This window comes from Sorex fumeus, unplaced genomic scaffold (assembly GCF_029834395.1).
Source record: "Sorex fumeus unplaced genomic scaffold, SorFum_2.1 ptg000047l, whole genome shotgun sequence".
NCBI lineage: Eukaryota > Metazoa > Chordata > Mammalia > Eulipotyphla > Soricidae > Sorex > Sorex fumeus.
The window spans coordinates 37640410-37657761 of NW_026606104.1; the positions used below are offsets into that span (position 1 = coordinate 37640410).

The 17352-nt window shown below is 48.8% G+C and overlaps 1 protein-coding gene across 1 annotated transcript in view; it reads left to right on the forward strand.

Moving 5' to 3' along the window:
* Positions 1 to 226: 226 nt before the first annotated feature.
* Positions 227 to 17352, forward strand: part of CDA (cytidine deaminase) — a 30772-nt gene continuing 13646 nt past the window's right edge. The window contains exons 1-2 of the mRNA XM_056123643.1: positions 227 to 380; positions 15408 to 15519. Of these exons, the coding sequence (XP_055979618.1) occupies positions 227 to 380; positions 15408 to 15519 (266 nt within the window). The remainder of the gene's footprint in view (positions 381 to 15407; positions 15520 to 17352) is intronic.

The window sequence follows — 17352 nt, forward strand, 5'->3', positions numbered from 1 at the left end:
GTGAGAATGAAGCCTAGGTGGACGGGGTCGCATCTTCCCACACCGGGAGACGCACAGCATCCTCTGGCCCCGGGGTAGGAGCGGGGCGCGTGGGGCCCCACCCAGCTTTCCAGGAGCGAAACACCTGCGGCCCGCGACACTCCCCGGGGGAGGAGCCGCCGTGGTGGGGCGCCTGGCTTGGGCTGCAGCCGCGGGTGTTCCGCTGCTCCGCCGCCCAGAGCGCGACATGGCCCAGGAGCGTCCTGCCTGCGCCCTGGAGCCCGAGCAGATCCAGCGGCTGCTGCGGTGCTGCCAGGAGGCCAAGAAGTCCGCCTACTGTCCCTACAGTCACTTCCCCGTGGGGGCCGCCCTTCTCACCCGCGACGGGAGGATCTTCTCGGGTAAGAGCGGGGCCTGGGGGGGCTCTCGCGCGCCCGGGCGGGCGGGTCCCAGCAGGAAGGCGTCGAGGGTCGGGTGGGGGGCGCGCGCGCCCCGGGAGCCCCTACCTTGGCCTCTGTCCCCGACATCGACATCGGGGTGGTGAAGGCGCTGCTCAGACTTGGGCGCTTTCAGTCCCTGGAGGACTGCACGGGTAGAGGGCAGGGATGCGGTGGGATGCACACATGAGGAGCATCAGCAGTCCTGGGGGGCTGGGGAGAGGGGGGAACCTCCTGCTAAAACTTCCACAAGCGCTACCAGCAAGTCCTCATCCCCACGCTCTCTCCTGTTTCCTATGAACAAACGGAGATGCACGGAGGTGACAGGGCTTAAAAGCCGGTGGACCGGGAGTCAGGACCGAGGGCCCCGCAGAGCGTGTTCTTATCGCCCACAGTGTTGGGGGGGAAAGTAAGGCAAACCGGTTGGGTGACTGATTAGAAGGGGAGAATCTTGCAGAGGGTCTTTGGAGGGAAGAAGGGGTGTGTGTGTGTGTGTGTGTGTGTGTGTGTGTGTGTGTGTGTGTGTGTGTGTTGACCAGTAGTGAAAGTCAGGATGGGACTCTAACTACACTCATCTATCTGTTCCTATTTATTTGTTGGGTGTATAAAAGTTACTTAAACAACAGTTCAGCTTTTTCCTTTCCTTGTTCCTGCTGTGAGGGCATCCAACCCAAGGCCTCAACATTCAGGGCAGGTGCTTGACCCCTGAGCCACATCTTCAGCCTCTGGACAAACATTCAAGCATGTTTCTCCCCTTCCCTTTTGTTCATGGGGCAAGCGATTGGAGATTCTTCTCTCTCTCTCTCTCTCTCTCTCTCTCTCTCTCTCTCTCTCTCTCTCACACACACACACACACACACACACATGCACACTCACACACACACACACACACACACACTCCTAATTACTTGTGTGTAATGAGGATCCCACTAGGTGCGGATAGGGAGGGCTGAGGGACCCAACTTAGGGCCTTGGGCACTCTGCCACTGAGCTATGGGGGATAGGAGCTCAAACTATTTTCTGCAAAGTTAGCAAGCATCTCTTCACTACCAGTGATGACTGTTTTATGAGAGAGGCCTGGGAAACTGCACCCCTCCCACAACTGCCAAACCAGATTAAAAAAAAAATGGCCAGAAAGTGACTAGAGCCCCTTCCCTGGATGAAACATCAATTTAAAGGAGGCGAGTGGGTATGAGCCACTCCACCGAAAGTGGGCTAGGCACAGCCTCTTTGTCTCTAGTGCTCCTCCCTGCTCACCTGTGCCCGTTACCTTGTCTTCTGAGGTCTGTCCGGTCACCTGTGTAGAGCAAAGGTAATCTGACTGTCTGCTGGGAAAGGACTGTGATTGCTGTCTCTGTCACCCCTTCCATCCTGCAAGGTAGTGACTATTGCACACTCTGTAGCAAAGTGTACAAAATCACCATCAAAGATCTCAGAACCGGGATTTCAACCCAGACTTCCTCTGATGTCCAAGTCTGCTGCTGTATAGGGAAGAAAGAATCTTGGAGTGTGAGGATACGCAGGGTTGATCCTGTGGCTCAGATGAGAATTAAATATTAACTATTGCCACAAACAGCCCACAACCCACATTGCCCTGGGGCTCCAGGACCTTGAACAAGGAACCATCCATTCTTTCCAATGCTTCTCTATTCTCTCTAGGGGGTATAAGAGAAGGGACCTCATACTTTCATTGAGTCAGTCAACTACTATTTGCTGAGCACTCCTTATGCATGTAATAGGTGCCCTCAGCAAAAATGGTCCCATGGAAGCCTCTTAGTCATGGATCAAAGTCAGTGACTCAGGCTATAACTGTGGAAGAAGTAAAAAAATAAGATGAACCCAGGGTGGTTTATCTAAGTAGCAAAGAAGGGACTTCTGCTAGGGACCAGCCCCAGGTGAACAGGCCTGAAGCATGGGCGCCATGAAAATTAAGGAGAAATAAATAAGAGAGAAAAAGCATGGGATCAGGGGGCTAACAGCCGCCTGGACTAAGAGCCCCAGCTGTCCTCCATGAACAGTGTTTATTGCATAGAACCAATAATTATTAAAAGGAGAAGAACAACATTCTTTGGTCAGCCATCTAACAATCTTGATCTATCTGGGTTAGACTAGTATATATTTGAGGGCATTAGTTTATCGGGATTAATATAAATGTGAAAAAGGGCTTTCTTAAGGGGATATTCTCCCAGGAGAGATAAAGCAGACAGGACCCCCGCGGGGGTCGGCATTGAAGGGCAGCTTTCCACATCTGGATTCTAACATTTTGGATTCTGTTGGTTCCCAACAGACTGGTACAGTGGGAATTTATAGAACCCTCTGAGGTGGGGTGAGGACTGGAGTTCTACACTCCTAAGTATAAATCCTCCTGCTGCTTCTTATCAGCTGTGTGATCATGGGCAATGCACTTCACCCTTTCATACACATTTGTAAATGAAGGATCTTAAGGCCCCGTTGAGGATGGCTGTGATGTGAACAGAGAAGTGTCTGTCCCACAATAAGAATGTCACAGAGGTTTGCTCGTCAAGCCCTTGGACATATATCTTGCCTGCTTGTCCTTGTGCTAACCTATTTCCGCTCTGGAGAAGCCTGTTTTCTCTTAAGCAAACACTTCTCCCTTTCTCTCCCCTCACATCTTCCTAAGTAAGTTTGAATTAAAAAAAAAACTTTCTTGCTTCACACACACAAAAAATGGAATGTCACAGGACCAGGCATGTGGCTCAGGAGTGTGCTTGCCTCTCCTGTGAGGTCCTGCGTTCAATCCCCAGCACCATGGAAAAGACTGTCGCACACAGGGCTGCCTGTACTCTTTCAACTGCTGCTGCTGCTCAGTGTGAGGTGAGGGTGAGGATGGAAAGGCAGACTGCAGGGCACTTTGGAAGGGCAAGAAGAAATATTGAGAGTTGTTGAGGAAGGAGGTGAGCAACCAGGGAGCATTATTAAGAATGAGTTGGAGCAATAGTACAGGGGCTAGACTGCTTGGCTTGCGTGCAGCTGATGTGGGTTTAGGATCTCAGGCACCCTGAGCATCATCAGGAGTGATCCCTGAGCACAGCTCACTCCCCAAAAAACGAAAACGAAAACAAAACAAAAAAGGAGTACTCTGAAAGTAGCATTGGAGACCAGTAAGTCTGCTGTGTCCTCAAGCAGGACTGGGGTAGAGGAGAATGTCTCAGGTGGCGATGACTCCTGTTTCCTTACCTGTCCCAGCACCGACACCTAGAACAGGTCCTCAGTGAAGGTTGAGTGAACACATGAATGAACGACTTGGCCTAGGAAAGAAGCAGGTGGGGTGAAGAGGAAGGAAACTTCAGGGAGATGCAGTATGGGACAAAGTAAGGGACAAATGCAGTATGGGAGAGATCTGGGATGGGCAGTTTAGAAACAAAGGAAAGAAGCCAGATTCTCTGCTCTCAGATCAGTCGACCACAGGGATGCTGAGGCACTAGGTAAGGGAGGAAGCAGAAAACAGGGCTGGATCATTCTGTGGCTTGAAATCAGCTGCGGTGTATATAATGACAATGAATTGAACCTGCACTAGGCACTCTTTGTGACCTCACTGCCACCACATAAGGGGACACAGGAGTGTCACATATATTCACTAGAGTCACCAGAAGCATAATAGTCAAGGGTCGACCTAGCCTAGGAGACAGTAATCCTGGAAGTTAAATGTACTGTGCCCTTCTTTGGCCTTCTGGGACCAAAGATTTCTTTCTATTATCCTGCAAGTGATATGTCTTTAAGGCACCAGAGAACAGAAGCAGGCAGCCTCTGCTTTATGATATGACCATTCGTTCTATTAGCCTCTGGTTATGAAGTTGAAGGTAATTCCAAGGAAGGGCTTTCATTGCTCCATTGCCAACCGTATGCCCATCCTAGGGCCAATGCAGTCATGATGCAACAACTGTGATTGGTCAGCCACCTCGTAGATCCCTCCTCCCGGGAGAGCTGGTGGGGCTGTTCCCACAGAAGCATCTAGGTGCCAAGCTGACCAAATCAATGACCAGCACACCCACATTTTATAAACAAGATAACTGAGGCTCAGTCTGATCTGATTCCAAAGGCCGTCCTCTTTACACTGTTCTTTGCTGTTGAATGGATATGTGGAAGCATACTTCGAGGTGTGAATAGAGAGGACAGCTGGAGGGCATTTCCCAGAATTCCTGCATCTCCTTTAGCTGGAAGGGAGGCATAGAGGGTAAGAAGGTGGAGCGAGGAGAGGATGGAACCTTGACCAACTTGAAGAAACCTGATAGGGCAGCACAGGCAAATTAGCAATGATTAGGAGACAGAAGGGCACTGTTGAACAGACATTTTGACATGGGACAGGTCTGCCCTGTTTTTGTGGTTTTCTACAACTGCATGAAAGTCCTGTCCTTTTTTTTTTAAGCCAATCTAGGAATGGAGAAGGGGGGGGGGCAGGGGAAGAGAGAACTCAAGTAGCAGTGCTTGAGGCCCTGAGATTCATTCCCAGTACCACATAGCCCCTCAGCACTACCGAATGTTGACCCAGTGGTCCCCAAACACTACTGGGCTGAGCACTGCCAGACCAAACACCTGACCTCGATCTGCCTCTTAGGCTGAGAGTGTCCCTGGACAGACCCTTCTTACAGAGAGACAGAGGGCCAGAGGGATAACACAGGGTTGGGGCACTTGCCTTGAACATTATCCCAGTCACTACCAGGAGTAATTCCTGAGCAGAGAGCCAGGAATAAGCTTTGAGCACCACTGGGTGTGGTCCCAAACCCAAAAATAAATAAATGAATAGCGCTGTAGCACTGTCCTCGCATTGTTCGTCGATTTGCTCGAGCAGGCACCAGTAACGTCTCCATTGCGAGACTTGTTAATGTTTTTTGGCATATCGAAGATGGAGGAATCGAACCTGGGTCGGCTGCGTGCAAGGCAAATGCCTTACCCGCTGTGCTAAATGAATGAATAAATAAAATAATAAAAAGAAAGGAAGAAGTCTGGGTACAAAGACTCCCTCCTGTCTCTCTTATAAAAATAATTTTTTCACCAATGTGTTCGGGGCCTTGTATTTCTCTCCCTCCCCCCAGCCCCCCTGGCAAAGGCCTCCAAACTGGGAATCATCCAAACAAATAGTCCCCTTTTTTCATGCCTGGACTGGTGACAGATCTCTGTGTAGAGCCTCTGAGCAAGGTAAAGGTCCCCAGGAAGAAAGCACCGCAAAAGGAAAGGGAGCTGAAGTCAGAAAACTTCAAGGACCTGAGTAATAGTAGAGCAGGTAGGATGTTTGCCTTGCACACAGCCACCTGGGGACCCTGGCACCCTATATAGGCCCATAAGCACTGCCTGGAGTGATCTCTGGGTGCCAAGCCAGGAGTAAGCCCTGAGCACCACCCTGTATGACAGAGAGAAGGAAGGAAGGAAGGAAGGAAGGAAGGAAGGAAGGAAGGAAGGAAGGAAGGGAGGGATAGGAAGAAAGGAAGGAAGAAATGAAGGAAGAAAGGAAGAAAGACAAGCGATAGTATCACGGATAGGGCGCTTGCCTTACATGCAGCTGACCTAGGTTCAATCCCCGGCATCCCATATGGTCCGCTGTGAAGCACCAGGAGTAATTCCTGAGTGCAGAGCCAGGAGTCAGCCCTGAGCATCACTGGGTGTGACCAAGAAAGAAAGGGGGAAAAAAGGAAAGAAAGGGGCCAAAGATACAGTATAGTGGGTAGGGTGTTTAGCCTTGGAGACAGCTGACCAGGTTTGATCCAGACACCCCATATGGTGACCTGACCACAACCAGGAGTCAGGAGTGATCCCTGATGCCGAGCTAGGAATAAGCCTTAGTATCACTGTGGGTTGAGGGATGGGGGTGGGGAGGCAGAGAAGGAAGAGAAGGAGAAGGAGGAAGAGGAGATGAGGAGAAGGAGGAGGATGAAGGGTGGCGAGGAAAGGAGGAAAGAGAGGAAGAAGAAGAAAGAAAACTTCATTTGGGGCAGGAGTGGGGGGGTGTTGAGAGATGGAGTGAACCAGGAATAATCTCTTCATCTCACCAGGTGTCCAGGTGTGACCCTAAACCAAAAATCAAAACAAAATGAACAAAACCAAAGAAACAATATCCTCCTTAAGGACATGCTAGTTAGTTACCAATTCCAGCTAGACCTTGCCTTACTTAAATCTGCTTCTGTGGGGCTGGGAAGAGAGCTCCAAGGGTTGGGCCACTTGCCTTGCATGTCTGAGCCCCAGGCCTGATCCCTGGCAAGGCAGGGACCTTTAAGCACCCTTTAGCAGAGCTCCCAGGAAGAAAGAACCAGGAAGAAAGAGAAAAGGGAGCTAAGGTCAGAAAGTTGACCCCCCCCCCCCCCATCACAACCAATTATGGCAGGCACACACACACACACACACACCCCAAAAAAAAACTAAGCAATTAATTCCTCAGGCCCCGGGCAACTAGCCCCTGGGCTCCTGATTCCCAGAACTCCTGGCAGTGCTCTGGAAACTGAGTATTTCCCAAGAATTCTGGGCCTATAGTGATCAGAGGACTAGGAATTGAACTTAGGACCTCACACATACAACACACATGTTCTACCACTTGAATCACAACCCAGACCTAAAAATGAAAATTTATTTGTAGGGATGGAGCCACTCTCTTCCAGCTCAGTGCTTGGAGTTTGCTCCAGCAGTGCTCAGGGGACCCCGTGGCATCAGGGGATTAGCCTTCTACAATGCCATCACTTTGAACCATCCCCTATCTCTCTGGTCCCTAGAAATGCAAATTCTTGAAATTCCAACTCAGATCTGCTAAAGCAGAAACTCCAGAAGGGACTCAGAAGACACCTTCCAGAAGAAGGCAAAGAGATAGTACAAGGGTAGGGTATTTGCCTTGCATGCTTTCCTTGAATGTAGCCAACCCTGGCTTAGTCCCTGGCATCACATATGATCCCACTTTGCCAAGAGTAATTCCTGAGCACTGAACCAGGAGTAAGTCCTGAGCACTGTAAGGTATGTTTCAAAAAAAGAAAACCTCTAGAAAATACTAATGTCCACTTTTGTGTGTGTTTTCTTTATTAGGGGTTCTTTATTAGGATCACACTTGGCAGACTTGGGAAAGGGGCCATATGGGGTACCGGGGATCAAACTCAGGGGCAGCCACATGCAAGGCAAACACCCTACCCACTGTACTATCATTCCAGCCCCTCTCTGCTATTCTAATCCCATTCAGATCCCACAGAAATAGGGTGGTACAGAGTGAGCACAGTATTTGGGGCATGGCTCTCTTCTCTTGGAGTCTGAGCCAAATCTCCCCTTTGTGAACCTCTTTTCTTGCTGAGGTCCTGATGACATCAACCCTCAATCTTGCCTTCAGCAACAAACTGCCTCAAAACAGGCCTTGCAGAAATGTGACCAAGAAAAAGTACAGGCCTTGGGGTTCAGTGGGCCAGGTTATACATCCCAGCTCCCTGCCAGCAGCCTCAGCTTAACCTTCTATGGGGGGGGGGGGGGGTCATAATAATATCTGCCTTTCAATGTTGATAATATCTGCCTTTCAGTGTTGTTGAAAGGGTCAACAATACAGATAAAAGGTTCCACAGAGGGTCTGCCAGATCCATGAACAGTAATAAGAGAAATAATAATTAGTAATGATGGCACAATTACCAAAGTATTATTTGACTCATTGTTGTATGGATTCCCCAACTTGGCATCTTTTCCGGGTGTTTCCAAGAAAGCCAAGGCAACATTGGGAAGTGGGTAAGTTTGCCTAGATAGAGGCTGGCCTGTTTCCTGGGCTTAAGGAGGCAAAACAAAACTGTCTGGCCTTTCAGGATCAGTTGGTGATTAAGGGCTTCCTTTTCTTTCTTTCCTTTTTTTCCTTTAAAAACAAGAGTGAGAAAATACACTTGAACTTGCTAGAGGCTCCCAATGCGGTTACTGCTTTATATCTCTAAAGCCTAGCACTACAAGAGGAAATGCCACAATAATAAATAGGTCTGTTCCAGGCATCCTGGCTATTCCAGACGCCAGGCACAATGCTATGCACAACGTAGACAAAATATCTACCCTTAGGAAGTGTTATGCTACAGTGGGTAGCTTAGGTCATAAAGATTTTTATTTCAGGAAAGTGTAAATGCTAGAAAGAAGACATAGGCAGGATGAATGGTTGAGAGGATTGGGAGGAAGCATTTTAGGGTGATGTGAGAGGGCTTCTCTGAGGAGGTGACATCTGCGTAATCAGGAGCTAGACCTGGCTCTGTGCACAGGAGTGTCCCCTGGCAGTGATCAGGGATTTGAAACAGGGTCACAGCCAGTGCAACTACATGCAATGTAAGTGCCTGACCTCCTGCACTCTCTGTAGCCTCCTTTCCCAGGACAGGGTGACTCGGGGAAGAATGGAACCCACAGGTTCATTTTCGAAGTTCTGGCTGCATCTACGACCGTTGTGAACTTCAGAGGCAGACCCAGCTGTTGTCAGGAGAAGCTGGACCCACTGCAATCTGTTCATTTGCCTTCACAACATCTGAGGAGTCAGTGAATCAGGAGTCTGAATCAGTGAATCCGTCAGTGAATCAGTGAATCAGGAATCTCATCTAATGGGGAGGGAGCATGTCCCTGATTCTGGGCAGAGGAAGGGCTGGGGGCCTGCTAGGTGAGAAGCTAGAAGTCTGGCAGGGTCTTACATTTATGGGAGACGATGTGATCAGATGAGGTCAAAAGCCAACAAAGGTGGGCAGGGCTGGCATGGAAGGATGGGGAAGAGTATGTTTAAATGAAATCATTGCTATGATTGCATTGCTTCCGGATAATGCCATCCAGAAGCTAGCTGGGAGGACTCAATGGGAACAAGAAACACTTGTCCATGTAGTCACTTAACTTCCTACACAGTCAGAGTGAGCGATCAACCAGTTATCTGGGCTAACTGTGCACAGGTAGGCATGAATGAATAAACCCAAGTAAGACTAACCACTACTTTCAGGATTGTGACCCCTCCCGACCATCCATCCCCACTGCTAGTTTCAGTGTGGCTGCAAGTGGCAGAAACACTTAGGAACTATTTTATACTCCAAGGGAGTCTCTGTTGGCTCCTATCACTAAACTTTTAGTGCTGGAGTGTGGCAAGCCTCAGGTAATTGGCTCCAGAGTCTTCACCAGCTCTTGCCCGTTCTTCACACCCATTTCCTGAGCTTCCACTGGTCTCCTCCATCAAGGCTGCCTGCACTCACAGTCTAAGAGAACTGATGTTCCCACACAGAGAATCTCTGGTCCAGTGTGGGTCACATGCTCATCCTTCAAAGTTTGGTTAGAGCAGAGAGTGACTCCCATTGAATCACATGCAAAGGACTGAGGTGAAGCTCTTGGAAGGAGGAGAAGAGGCACCCAGTGTTGGTATAGGGATGCTCACCAAGGCCGAACTTCTGCTACTCACCCTTCTTTCTCAAAGCCCCAGTCCCCACCTAACCCTGCTGTTTCCTGCAGGACTGGAAGTGAACACACTCCCTCACCCCAGCAGGGGACTGGAAGACAGGCCCCCCAGCGCTTGGGGCAGACTGTCTACAAGCTTTATTCCTCTCCATCAGTTTGGTTCTGACGGTCGGTTATCTGGAGAACCACCATGATGATGGCTAAATGATGGATCTCTCCTAACTTGCCTGAGTAAATAATGGAGGGACAGGAAATGAGGTGCAGAAAGTACATCAGGGCATAATGAGGAAGCAATGTCTTACCAGGACAAATACAGAAACAAAACAATAGTGAATCATCCCAGTGAAGACCTGGTAGTAGAGGGAGATGAGAGGGTGATTAGTAAGGAGCAGACTGTGTTGATGAAACCAGCGTCAGCATAGAGAGTTGAACAAGGTGGCTGCCTACTTCTCTCTAAGTAGGATTTCTTTCTAAATTGAACAATCACAGGCATTTGTAGGCAGGGCTTTTGGCTTCTTTTAAGTGGAGACTTCATTACCCTATGGAATGGGGATCCAGGCAATTTGTTCCTGTCTTGAAGTCCCATCACCCCTAGAGAAGTGTCTTCCCCCAAAGTTCAAAATTGGCACAAATATATCATCAGGAGAGGGATGAAGCATGGAGGGAAAAAGCAGTGTCTCCTTGAAGTGTCATCTAGAAGTTGCACCTATTATTTCTGCTCACATTCAATGGCGTAAAGCTAAAGAGCCATGTGAAGCTTCCAGAGAAACTGGGAATCATCTTCTATAGCCCGGTGGCCCTGTTCCACCAGTGGATTCTCCTGAGAGAGTGAACACAGGGGGGAAATTATTCTTTGCCACAAGATCCGCTATGGCCTAGATGCATCCACACACATCCTTCTGCTCACATAGGACGCACTCACATAAGACCACTTCCAGAGGGAGGCAAAGCAAAGTCCACCAGTTGCTGCTCCATCTCAGAGAACAAGATTTTGAGGAGCACAGTCGTCCTCCTCAAGTCCAGTTCTGACCCTGCTGGTCTAGTGGACCCCCAGCCAAAGAAGAGTAACTATCCGCCTCCCACTTCACACCATTTCTGCAATGTACAACCTGGAGGAGGAAGACCCAGAGAGCACAAGGGGACCACGGTCAGTACAATTCACTGACCTGCAGGGCATGACGATGACCACTCCCCCCCTACTCCAGAGTCAGCCTCTCCTTGTCCACCATCCACAAGTGTCCCTGTACTCTGGGAGCTTATGCAATTACCATCCTTGGCCTCACAGATGAAGGGCATACAGAGACAATGCCTTCTTTGGGGCACACAGCTCTCTCGTCCCCGAGTGCGGACTTGGGAGAGGGGTGAACAGGAGTTTCTTTCGAGATTGCACAATCACAGGCTTTTGTAGGCATGACTTTTGGCTTCTTTGACTATGCGGAGCAGCAGTCAAAGAAATTGGTGAAGCTTAGCCCGTTTCTAAGTGGGCTCCATCACCAACTTAGAAACCCTCCCAAATATGGATTTCTAGTTGCTTTTACACAGAGTACAACAACTGATAACTTTCTTTTTTTTTTTTTTTAATTTATTTACTGAATCACTGTGGGAAAGGTTACAAAGCTTTCAGGTTTATGTCTCAGTCATGCAAATATCAGATACATTTCCCTTTACCAATACTTATTTTTTACCATGAAGAACCCCAATAAAACCCCACCCCCACACCCCTCCCCGTCCCTGTGAGGCAGATGAATTCTAGTTAACACTCTATCTGCTTTGATTAGATTCATTGTTTCAATAAAAGATTCACCACTATTATTTAGAGTTTACCCCCCCCCCCAAATCAGACATGCTGAAAAAGCATTGTGAAGTGATTTGCTTTCTACGGCTGGGTTCAAGAATTAAATGTTGGTTTTGGATTTCTGCTCTTTTACCTATTGACCCTGGAAGTATTTCTACTGAAAGTCAGATAGTTAAGAAATTGGTTTCTGTGTTCTGGAGTCCTGGCCGTGCTGGAGAGCCGCTCGCGGGGGACAACCGGTGGCCTCGGTAGGGCGTGAAGGGCGGAGCGAAACGCCCCCCTTCCCATGAGGTTTTAGTCGCCCCCACACTCCCGGCTCATACCTGCTGTCCACAAGGCTCCCATGTGGCCGCCATCTTTCTTTCCAGAGAGGAGAGGGCGAATGGGGCAACACCCTTTCCCCTCCGGCAGACTTGATGGCCTGGATCAATGCATAGTCCGTTCACTTTTCTGCTCCAAGCTGCTGGGTTCTGCATTAAGTCCTTGTGCTTCTGGGGCCGTGGCCGTGCTGGAGAGCCGCTCGTGAGGGGTGACTGGTGACCTCGGTAAGGCGTGTAGGACGGACCAGAACGCCCCCCTTCCCACGAGGTTCTAGTCGCCCCCACACCCCCGGCTCATACCTGCTGTCCACAAGGCTCCCATGTGGCCGCCATCTTTCTTTCCAGAGGGAGGAGGGCGGAAGGGAGCAACACCCTTTCCCCTCTGGGCAGAAATGATTGCCTGGATTAACGCATAGTCCTTTCACTTTTCTGCTCCAAGCTGCTGGGTTCTGCATTAGGTCATTGTGCTTCTGGGGCTGTGGCTGTGCTGGAGAGCCGCTCGTGGGGGCAACTGGTGGCCTCGGTAGGGCGCGAAGGGCGGACCGAAACGCCCCCCTTCCCATGAGGTTTTAGTCGCCCCCACACTCCCAGCTCATACCTGCTCGACATGGTTTGCCAGCTTTCCTTTCTCACTTGGCTTTCCATGATGCCTCACCTAGAGGCAATAACACTGTGACCGGGACATGCCATGAAGCTGGATCCCGTTTCCGGGGAGAGAAATCTCAGCAGGGTGCTAGTTTTCCCTGTCTGTGCTTCCAGGATCCCTCAGGGTGGGCTGCTCCAACTAATTGCCACAGGGCAAATAGCCAGAGCAGCTGCCTTTACGTTGCCATGTCTCTGTTCCTCCTGCACCCAGCTATGAAGCCTGGGCCACAGTTTGTTGGTTTTTATTGGGTGGGGTGGCATGGAACCACACCCAGTGGTGCTCAGGGATATTCCTGGCTTGATGCTCAGAGGATGATATGTGATGCTGGGGATTTGAACGAGGCTCCAGATTGCTGTTGCCACATGCAAGCAAGTCCCTTTCTTCCCGTGCCCTCTCCAGCCCTCATCTATTTTTAAATTAAGCTGAATCTCTGGCCAGAATGATAATGCAGGAGTTAGGAGGTTTGCCTTGCACACAAACAACCCTGCTTTGGTCCCCAACACCACATGTGGACCCTGGAGCACTTCCAGGAGAGAGTGAACCCTGAGCAGCAGCTCGGTGTGCCCTCCCAACCCTCCACAAAAAAAACTGAAACACTTTCAGTCCACCTTTCTCTACCAGAGGAAATTGCTATTTAAAAAAAAGGCGGGGGCTGGAGAGACAGTACAGTGGGTAGGGCACTTGACCATGACCTTGCACGTGACCTACTCAGGTTCTATTTCCAGCACCCCATATGGACCACTGAGCACTGCCAGGAGTAATTCCTGAGTTAGGAATAAGGAAAAACCCATAACCATCATCATATGGGGCACAAAAAGAGAGCCCAAAATACAATTATCAATGGCCCCTGATTTATTTTGACTTACAAGGTTTTCTGTTTGTTTGTTTATGATGTTTTTAGCTTTGTTTTTTTTTCTTACGGGGTTTTTTTTGGGGGGGGTTGTTTTTGCTGGGGGGAGTTATACAGTTGTTTTTGTTTATTTGTTTATTTGGTTTTGGTTTTGTTTTGGATTTTTTGGTAATATGCCTCCACACAAGTCTTACTTTGGGGTTGATCTCTTTACAGGCTGGCAGAGTGTAGTAAATGACTCTAGCAGGGCTAGAAGTGGTCTGGGACCTCTTTCAGATTATTCATCTAACTGAGCTAGGCAGTTCAAGGCATAAGCCCATGATAGTGCTGGGTTGGGGACCATTCGGTATAGGGAATAAAATTGGGCGCTTTGTGCATGCAAGGTATGTGCTCTGGCCCTTGAGCGATCTCCTGAGCTTAAGGGAGCCCAAGTCTCTTCTTTTCTTTTTCATTCCTGTAACCATAAACCAATGTTCAATACTCTTGTGCCCGATCTAAGCCTGAGGAAAAGAAATGAAGTAATACGTAAAGCATGGGGTGTGGAAGGAGGGAAATTTGGGACATTGGTTGTGGGATATGTACACTGTGAAGGGTTGGTGTTGGAACATTGTGTGACTGAAACTCAATCATGGACAACTTTGTAGCTGTTTATCTCACAGTGATTTAATAAAATAATAATAACAAGCCAAGCGATCTTCTTACCAAACAAAAGCAATAGAATTTTCCCACATCACTTGGGGCCACATTCCACTGGCCAATACATAGTTATAGAGCCACACCTGGCTACAAGAGAGTCTGGGATATACCATCTCTTGCTACATGTGATCAGTCATGTGCTGATCAGTCATATTGTGTTTGGCTTGTAGTTCTTGTATTTATTAAAGGTAAAAGGAGAAATGGCTATAGGGAACAAGGAACAGCTCTGCCTTAGGGAGCAAAGGAAGTCAGGAGAAGTGATACAGGCATTTACACATCTGGTGGTCAGGACAAAGCCCAGTTCTGGCACTCATCTGTTCCCTTCTCTGAAAATATGGCATTTCTTATCCAATCAGCAACGTCAGTGTTTTACCTCCTAGAAGAAGGCCTTACCAGCTTGTTCTCCAGGGACATCCTGAGAGGATTTCTGGCTGGGGACAGGACCATCTTAGCAGCCCACCTCCCATTGGATGCCTGAGGACTGCCTTAAGACTTTGCAATCACTGGCATTTTTATAAAGCTTGAGTGAGTGTGTGTGTGTGTGTGTGTGTGTGTGTGTGTGTGTGTGTTGATTTTGATAGCATATCCTGGGCTGGAGCGATAGCACAGCGGGTAGGGCGTTCGCCTTACAAGCGGCCAACATGGTCGACCCGAGTTCGATTCCTCCGCTCCTCTCGGAGAGCCCAGCAAGCTACTGAGAGTATTCGGTATGCCAAACACAGTAACAACAAAGTCTCCAATGGAGACGTTACTGGGCCCGCTCGAGCAAATCCTACGAAATAAGTCACAAAGGACCCTGACTGAACTAGCTGGTACTCAGCACCTAAAAATCTGCTCAACTCCAAGTTTTGAATCAAGATCCAGCCTCCGCCATCCCTGCCACTTGCCACTCTGCCATGACTTCTGTGTCTTACACCCCAAACTGGAGCTCTGCTCTCTCTCTCTCTCTCTCTCTCTCTCTCTCTCTCGCTCTCGCTCTCGCTCTCGCTCTTGCTCTCTCTTGCTCTCTCTTTATCTCACCTCTGCATTGCTCTTGACCTTGACCTATGTTGGGGAGAAGCTAGATTAGGCCCTTCTGTGCTCATAACCCACAGCTGTGTGTGAGTGAGAACAGGAGGGTCCTGAGATGGGCACCCCAACCGCATGGACCAGAGCCTCTCAAGGTGTCTAGGGAAATTGCATTTTTCTTCTCTTCATTATACTGAGTTTTGGTCCCTTTCTGCATTAGAATGGGGCAAATTCTCTCCCAACACAGCCAACAGGAAATGGCTGTGGAAATGGCTTGAGGTACCATTGAGCTCTCCTCTCTTTACAGGGTGCAATGTGGAAAATGCTTGCTATGCCCTGGGCAACTGTGCTGAGCGCACCGCTATCCAGAAGGCCATTTCAGAAGGATACAAGGATTTCCAGGCAATCGCTATTGCCAGGTGAGTGGGAAGGCCAGGACCCAGCAACTAGGGGGTTCCTCCATTTGGCCCACATCCACTCCACATCCACTCTCATGCAGACACTCTGTATGGAACATGTTTACTCTACGACTTCCATGTGCTGGGCACACCAGGACTCTGGGCTGAGTGCAGAGGATAAGGAGATAAATAAGAAATGGACTCTGCCCTGGGTGCGTCCAAGAGCAGGAAACAAGCAAGACAAGGACAGTTGTACTGTGGTTCTAACAGTACAAATTCCGCAGAATTCCTTGAAGATACGAAAGGAGAGAGAGAGAGAGAGAGAGAGAGAGAGAGAGAGAGAGAGAGAGAGAGAGAGAACCCTTAAGCTGAAGGGACCTAACCATCCCTCAGTGTAGACTCACCAACTACCCCTCCATCTTACAGTTAAAGAAACAGGCTGAGAAGGAGCAACAGGCTAGTGGTAGAGCAGAACAAAATCCCTCTCTAGTGTCTCATCCAGGCTTATTCACTGTGCCTCCCTGTGCCAGGAGATCTGAAACACACTTCCCTACCCCCTTAAAGTCGAGACTGGGATTGTTGCTATGCAAACTGACTTCTCCACATGGCAACTCTCACCTCTAGGTGCCAGGAACAAAGATGCAAAGATAAGCTGGCTGTGGACAGTCGGGTAAACTTGGCTTAGGGTTCAAATGAATCACACTTCAGATCCTTGCTAAACATAGCACCTCTAAATTCTTTCTGTATGTTTTCAATATAAATGCCTAGGGGTCAGGGATGGGGTTCTGCAGTTGAGCCACTTGTCTTGCATATGTGACACCCTGGGTTTGATCCCCAGCACTGCATAGTGCCCTGAACACTAAGCTGCCAGTAGTCCCCCAAATATAGCTGGGTATGCACCCCCAACAACAACAACAACACACACACAAAAAAAAACATGATGCATTTGTACTTACATGCATCCTCACAAATGGAATTTGAATTCTTGTTGGCCCTGCACCCAGGGGACCTCACCATTCCAGCATGAAAATGGGCTCTTGTACAAATGTGGCCCCCATTGTGCCTCAGATTTCACTGTTAATTGCTCTTGTGTGCACACTCATATTGCATATTCTTTGCAAGTTAATGATGCAAGGAGAATGGTGTGACAAATGTTTCACCCCCAGAAAGGAATGGCGTGGATGACTGAGTTTGACATCTTGAGCCCTCAGACAGCTAGGGTCATGTGTGAGTAGTGAATTATGGCTTCATTATGGCAGAGCTGCTGGACCTTCCTCCTATAAAGGCAAGCTGTGGAAACTGGGAATTAGAACAAAGATGGTGGGAACTAAGTGACAGAAAAAAGCCCCGATTTCTCTGACAAGATTGCAAACTTGGCCTCATGCTGAGCCCAGGCTGACCCAGGCTATTGAAGGTTGTTTATTTGTTTTTGTTTTTGTTTTTGTTTTGAGTAGCTGGAGCCAACCATGCCCTTATGGAGAAGGCCCCAGCTTCTGAGAGCCCTTCCAGTGCCCAGAATCTGGCCTGGACTCCCTTTGGCTTTGAGAGGAATAAATGAGACCATGCTGGGAACATTTTGTACAAAAGAGCTGAGATCAGGATGTGAATTACACTTTATTAAAAAAAAAAAAGTGGGGAGATTCACTCAGTTTCAGAACTGATCCAAGAAAATAATGACATTCTGGAGAAAAAGAAAGCAAAGTCAACAAAAGGGTAATAGTGCAGTAGCCTAGCTCTGTTTAGAATGTTCTAAATGAAAAGCTTTTTCTCTTGGTCATTATCTACTTTCAAACATGACTGGGTGTTGCTAATGATGATTAGCAAATGTCCTTATTTACACAAAACCTGCATTTT